The 6514-nt window shown below is 54.2% G+C and overlaps 1 protein-coding gene across 2 annotated transcripts; it reads right to left on the bottom strand.

Moving 5' to 3' along the window:
* Positions 1-142: 142 nt before the first annotated feature.
* On the bottom strand, positions 143-6454 carry CFB (complement factor B). 2 transcript variants are annotated; one of them, XM_081139444.1, is made up of 18 exons: positions 6174-6454; positions 5855-6088; positions 5252-5437; positions 4934-5107; positions 4598-4699; positions 4360-4496; positions 3944-4082; positions 3243-3374; positions 2855-2956; positions 2615-2752; positions 2039-2136; positions 1785-1902; positions 1471-1624; positions 1294-1370; positions 1013-1125; positions 780-912; positions 655-704; positions 143-352 (listed from the first exon to the last, which is right to left on the bottom strand). In XM_081139444.1, the coding sequence occupies exons 1-18, from the start codon at positions 6301-6303 to the stop codon at positions 197-199; spliced, it is 2373 nt and encodes a 790-aa protein (XP_080995570.1). In that variant the 5' UTR covers positions 6304-6454; the 3' UTR covers positions 143-196. The 2 variants fall into 2 exon arrangements, with proteins under 2 accessions (XP_080995570.1, XP_080995571.1); XM_081139445.1 differs by having other exon boundaries at positions 780-908.
* Positions 6455-6514: the final 60 nt, after the last annotated feature.

Here is a 6514-nt window from a genome sequence, read left to right as displayed (position 1 = left end):
CACATCTCCCTCAGCCTCTGGTTTTTCAGCACTTGGGATTGGGTTGAGCCTTTAAAAACGGCTGTTAGATTTTATTTCATTTGTAACAAGATGGGCAGTGCACATTCCCCACTCCCTTACCCCAAAGGAACTTCAACACGGGTATTGTCACAGCTGTTTTAATTTGATCTCATGCCCCTTTCCAGCAGGAAACCCCTTATAGAAAATCCAGACCCTCATCTCGGAGTTTCTCCTTGAGCCAGGGCAGCACTTGGAAGAGGTTGATGTGAAAGTCTCGGGCGTGAGCAGGTACCTGGTGCTGCAGCCTCTTGTCTTTGCAGACATCCACTACACCCCAACTGATCACACCAACCTGGAGAGGGTGAGGGATTGCCATGGATCATTTGGTAGAATTCCTTCCGTAGCCCAGGAAGCACAACTACTCCCAATTGCATCTGTACTGACCTAGGGGAAATAGACTAGGGACCCAGCTTGGTCCTGTCCTCTGCACACCCAGGCCAGACACATGGCCCTGAGCCGGCCAGGTCAGGGAACAGTCGTGAGATGAGGCAGGCTCTTCCCTCCCCTTTTTAGCTGCATCTGTTGACCTTTTTTGCTTTGGGTCCCGTGCTGACCTCTTGGCGTCTCCCCACAGTTAGGAAAGGGGGGACTTACTTGAATGAAGCGACTCCTCTTGTGAATAATCAGGGGGCCACCAGAATCACCTACAGGGGAGAGAAGCTGTAGGGAAGCTCTTGGGCCTCAGGAACTTGCAACTACACCAGAGAACCTGTTCTCACCTCTGCAAGTGTTGGGGTCAGCGTAGGGATCCACCCCTCCAGTGCAGAGGAACCTGGGGGTGACCACCTCAGAGATGTCCTTGACTTTATCATAGCCTGGGGCCTTTTGAGCATCTCTCTCACATGCAGCTTTCTGTAGGTGAGGAGGGGAGTGTGGAGAAGAGAGAACAAACAAAGCTTGCTTACAGAGAATCAGGGCTGAGAAGACCTCCTTAGGATCCCACATTTCTCACCTTATCCCCATTCTTGATGAAGACCTCCTTCCGAGCCAGCGTCTTCTTCCCATCCTTGAACAACTCGGACACAAACAGAGCTTTGATATCCTTTGCAGGGAGCAGCTCTTGCACTGGACCGATGGACAGACTGGGTCATTTCAGCCCTCTCCCTACCATCTCAGCAAATGTCCCTCAGCCCCTGCCTATGAGCTGGGGACTCCGGCTGGCATCTCCAGCTCCCCCCCATGCCCCACTTGTCTTGACTTGCCCTAGTGCTCCTCTCCCTGAACATGTCTTACTCTGTTGCTGGCAAGTGGTTGACAGTGGAAGCCTCAAAGCTTGATTTGTCCCCTCGGTGCAAGGGAGACAGATGGGCCTGTTAAGGGGAGAGAGGGAGACTCGGGTGGAAAACTGCCCCTGCTCCAGTCCTCCAGCCCCACCTTTGCCACTTTTTCTTAGGGAGACAGGTGTCTGACCTGAGAGTCTCACTGTACTTAAGTTTCGTTCTGAGCTTGATTAGGGCCACATCATAATCATAAAATTCAGGAATTCCTTCTGCTTTTTTCCCATTGATGTTGTACTTGGGGTGGAACAGAACTTCTTCTATTTCCAAGTCCTGCTTCTTCCCTCCTAAGGTGGGAGGAGAGGGAACCTCTAGGCAACCCACTTCTCTGTGGACAGCCTCCTGCCTCTGGCCCCACACCATCCCTGACGGATTCGGCATATACAGGAAGGGGCTACATTGTGGGTGGACTGGGAGCTCAGAATTTATTCACCGTGTCATCCTTACCCACATTGACCTTGATTGAGTGTAACTGGTCATCCACTGTGAAACAGTGGGCCGCTGTCAGCACAAAGTACTCAGACACCACAGCCCCCATGCAGTTTTCATGTCCCTTTGAAGGGCGCTGTGGAAATGGCAGAGGGAGAAAGCTTGACTTTCACAAACACCAAATTCTAACGTGCACACTTTGCCTTTGCCCTACCCCCATTTCACCCTGACCTCACCCCCAGGAGTTACCACCACCAGGATGCCATGCTTACGGTGACTGAGATCTTGGCCTGCCACGGCTGCTTGTGGTAATCAGTACCTTTCCTGTGCTCCCAAACCATGCCACAGAGACCCAGTGTCCGGGTTTCATCTGGCAAGAAAAGAGAAAGTGCTGAAAGCCAGGACACTCATCCCAAATGGCAGCACCTTTTGGGGAGGGACACCTACACATCCATGGAGAGCAAGGCCTGTAGGAGAAAAGGAAAGGCAAGGGCATTTGTTTACTTATGTCTAAGACAAGAAATCACTGGTACAAGCAAAAGAATTAGAGACTTGGCTGAAATTAGGCTGAACTCTTGCTAGCTTGCTGTCCCTTGACATCTCTTGGCCTCAGTTTCCACATCTATAAAGCAGGGGACTTGAGAAAGATCACTGACATGATTGGGAGCTCTGACTCTAAGATCAGGAAGCAGATGGTGCCAGGAAACAATAATGACACTACGGCAGAGAGAAGGAAAGAGGCCTTCCAGACTGCCAGGGTCTTGGGAGGAGAGGAAGGATGAGTGATCCTGGGGGACCTGGGGAGAGCTGAGCTTCCTGGTCATCTCACGCTTCTGATATCTTCCTACCGAGCATTTTGACGAAAACGTCCTCCAGGTTTTCCATGTCCTTGACTTTGAACACATGTTGCTCGTTATCTTTCTTGGAAGCCAAAGCATTGATGTTCTCTTGGTTGACCAAAGGCCCAACCCCAAACACATAGATGTCTGAGGGAGAAAAGGGGAGGGTGAGCTCAGGTCCAGGCTTGGGGGTGGAGGTGGGTAGGAACTGAGAAAGCAGGGTGCTGGGTCCTGGGCAAAAGAACTCACCCAGATACTCTTCCCTTGGGTTTTTGCGATCCCTACCAATGTCCAGCAAGGACCGTATATCGTGAATGACAGGGACTGGGTCCCCACCCATGTTGTGCAAGCCTACAGAAGAGACAGACCATGAGGGTGGGAGGTGAGGAAGAGGGTCATGAGAAATCAACCAGAAATAGTGACACATGGCTGGGTAAGGAGGTTGGGAAGGGGATGGAAGTGACAAATCAGGGGAGGAGTCCCTCCTTGTAAAGTGTCACAGGAAAGATCAACATGATTAAGGCCCATTGCTTCTCAGGGCCCAGCCATGAGTCTGGTGTTCTATGTAGACCTAGGAGCCACACACACACACTGGTGTGAGAGGTGGGGAGTCGGGCAGGGGAAAGGGCCCTCTGACCGTCAGTCATGAGAATGATGACATGGCGGGTGTGGTTCCAGCCTTCAGGGGGGGTGTCCCCCGCCCAGCTCATCATGTTGTACACCGCCAGCAGGGCCTTCTTGGTGTTAGTCCCGGTCTTCAACTTGTGATCTGTGGTAAAGAAAGAGATTGCCACCTCACATAGTCTCCCAGGCCATCCTTGAACCCCAGAGGCCTGTTGGCAACAGATCCCACATTTTGCAACTGTTTTAGTTCATTGTCACCACACTGGCTTCCCTTTGACTGTAAACTGACCTTCTCAGTCCCTAACCTCTGTGCCCCACTGGCCCTGCTGTCCAACTATGTGCTACAAAGTGTTCTCCCTGCCCCAGGTGGTCTCAATACCCCTGAACCTTTTTTTTCTTTTTCTTAATCCTTTCCCAAGGATATTTTTCCCATTGCTTTTCAGAGAGAGTGGAAGGGAGAGAAGAGAAAAAAAAAATATGTGAGACACACGTTGACTGGTTGCCTCCCGAACGCACCCTGACAGACTGGGGATCGAGCCTGCAACCCAGGCACATGCCTTTGGCTGGCATTGAACCCAGGACCCTTCAGTCCGCGGGCTCATGCTCTAACCACTGAGCCAAACCGGCTGGGGCCTCCCGAACCTTTTGACCTCTTTGACCCCAAGGTGAACCTACCACCGTCCCCTCCCACGGCTCCCTCCCCTGACTCCTGACCTTCATAGCTGATCTTGTTGAGCTGCTCTGTGACCCAGTCTGCATTGCTGCTCTCTGCATCGGACACTTTGATCAAAATGTTGGTGTCTGTGGCATACGTCACTAGACCATATTTTGGCTTCACCCCATAGCTTGCCACCTGAGGGAAGCAAAAGGTAATGGCACTGCAAGTAGAATACTTTGCTGGGACAAGGAAGGTCACAGTAAGAGACTCGAGGGCTGACTGGTCACCGGTTCACAGGGGAGTCTGGGTTAAAGGTCACGATACTGCTTCAGTAAAGGGGACGGAGAACAGAGTAGGAGCTGAGGACTTCCTGGAACCCTGTGGCTCAGAGGGGCTGGAAACACCAGGAAGCTAGTCCCGTCAGGGCAGCGAGATCCACTCGGGGTCCCCACGTTGAAGGAGAGGGCTCCACCTTCTCAATGAAGTCTTTGAGACAATTCTTGGCTCCTGTGAAGTTACGCGCCCCAACGCTGTCTGATCCATCCAGCACCAGGTAGATGTTCATGGAGCCCGAGGGGTCCAGGACAATCTTCCTCTTCTGTTGTTCCCCTGGGTGCCACCAGAGACACTGAGGCTCCAGCAGGCATGGCTCTCCTGCCCCTTCTCCATCCCCCCAGTTCCGTGCCCCACCTCCCACGCTGCCTTCACACCTGGGCTGTGCCCATCCTCAGCATCCGCTCCTTCTATAGTCTCTGTCAGGGAAGACAGGAAGGCTTCTGCCACCTCCTCGGGGGTATCGTACATGAAGGAATCTGGGAGAGGTCAGAAATCAGGTCAAATATCTTGGAGGGTCAGGGACCCAGTGACCAGAAAGACGGGGGATGGTGGGTTTCCAGAGTGGGAAGGGCTCAGAAGTAAGGAAGTTCTACAGGGAGGTTAGAAGCAGAAGGAGCTGGGTGGGGAGAGGGGAGGAAGACAGTGCCCTGGTGTGGGGACTTGCAGATGAGAGAGCAAGATCTGACCTGAGGGCATAGGTCAAGGGTCACCTTGGCAAGAAGGCTCCGTTCCACTCCAAGAGCCACCTTCCTGGCATGTCCGCCGCTGGGAGCCACGCAGGGTGAGTCCCCGGCTGCAATAGTAGGTGACACTGTCTTCAAGGCGGTACTGGCTGCCCACCTTCCTTGTGCCAATGGGGATGCCTGGGTTGGGGCAGTACCCCGCTGCAGAGGCATGAGACACAGAGGTGAGGGCCAAAGTCGGAGGCCCGAGGGCAAGGTAGAGTCCGGGAGCTGTGATGCCAGTTCCTCCGGCTCTGCATGGATCGGGGACAGGCTCCCATCATGGGGGAAGGCAATGCTTCTCACCTCCATTGTCACAGATGGCCGTTTGCCCGTCCCACCGGCCAGTCACTTGGCAGCTGCGATTGGCAGAGCCCCGGAGAGTGTAGCCATCATAACAGTGGAAGGAGATCTCATCACTCAGATTGTAGTAGGGAGCTCGAGGCCAGTACTCCCCATTCTCAAAGTCCTGCGGTCTTGGGCAACGAATTGCTTTGGGGGAGAAGGATAATCAGAAGTTACTGAGAGGGAAGGGCTGCCCTTTAGAGTATCCCTCCTGGTTTCAAGGTCCCTGTCGCTGAGGAAAAGCATCTCGGTCCCACAGGAGCAGCATCTACCCCTGACCCCTGGAGGGTCCCTCAACCCATGGGGAGTCCCACTGCTCCCCCCTCCCGTTCCTGAGTGTTCTGTTTACTGCCAGGCTGCCTGGTACTGGGTAGATGCTGAGTAAAGGCTGATCCCCCTCCTCCTTTCTCCTTCCTACCTCCAATCCCAGACAGCTCCTACACTGCTCAGCCCGACTTGTCAGCCTGCCTGGTCTCAGCACACTAATCTCATCCTATTTGGGGCCTCGGCCGCCACCTGCTCCAACCCTTTGCTGGCCCATGCCCACCCTCACTGCCCTCCAACCTCTGCATTCTGCCTTCTTGACAATCTTTTGGTCTTTGGTCCGCAGGGTGCTCCAGGACCCTGTGGATCTGCAGGTGCGCACCTGCACAGGGTATGGGTAGAAGCCAGAGGGACACACGTACTCCAGCACCTGGCCCTCCTTGAGAAGCTGGAAAGAGCCACCTTGGATCGCTACTCCCTCCAGAGAGCAGGGGCTTTGGGGCTCAGCTGCAGGCAATGGCGTTGCACCCACACCTGAGAAGACAGGCTGATGAGGCCTGGCCTGACAAGGCCAAGGAGAGATGCTAGGGGCAGCGGGAGCGGGGGCACCCTGGCTTACCTCCAGACAAAAGGCCCAAGACCAAGGGTAGGAGGCAGAGCCAGTGGCTGGGATTGCTCCGCATGGCCGTGGAAGGAAGGGGAGAGGCTGGGGCTGAAGGCAAGGCAGCCTTCCCCAGCTTGTGCTGCATGTCCGTTTGGCTGTGTCCAAGCTGAAACTTCAGACTTGGGCCAGGTCACACTCCCTTCCTCTACCCCCTACAACCTCCAGCCTTTTATGCAATTGGAGTGCTGGCACCTGTGGTTCACCTTGCCTGCCCTACCCACATCACTTTCCGGAATGTCCAAGAGGGAGGGCCCCACTGAGCTGCCAGTCAAGGAAATAGAAACTGTATATACACC

The sequence above is a fragment of the Miniopterus schreibersii genome, assembly GCF_964146895.1.
Source record: "Miniopterus schreibersii genome assembly, chromosome: 6".
NCBI classification, from domain to species: Eukaryota; Metazoa; Chordata; class Mammalia; order Chiroptera; family Miniopteridae; genus Miniopterus; species Miniopterus schreibersii.
Note: the sequence above shows the minus strand (reverse complement) of the source record. Positions and strands in the feature narration are given on the sequence as shown.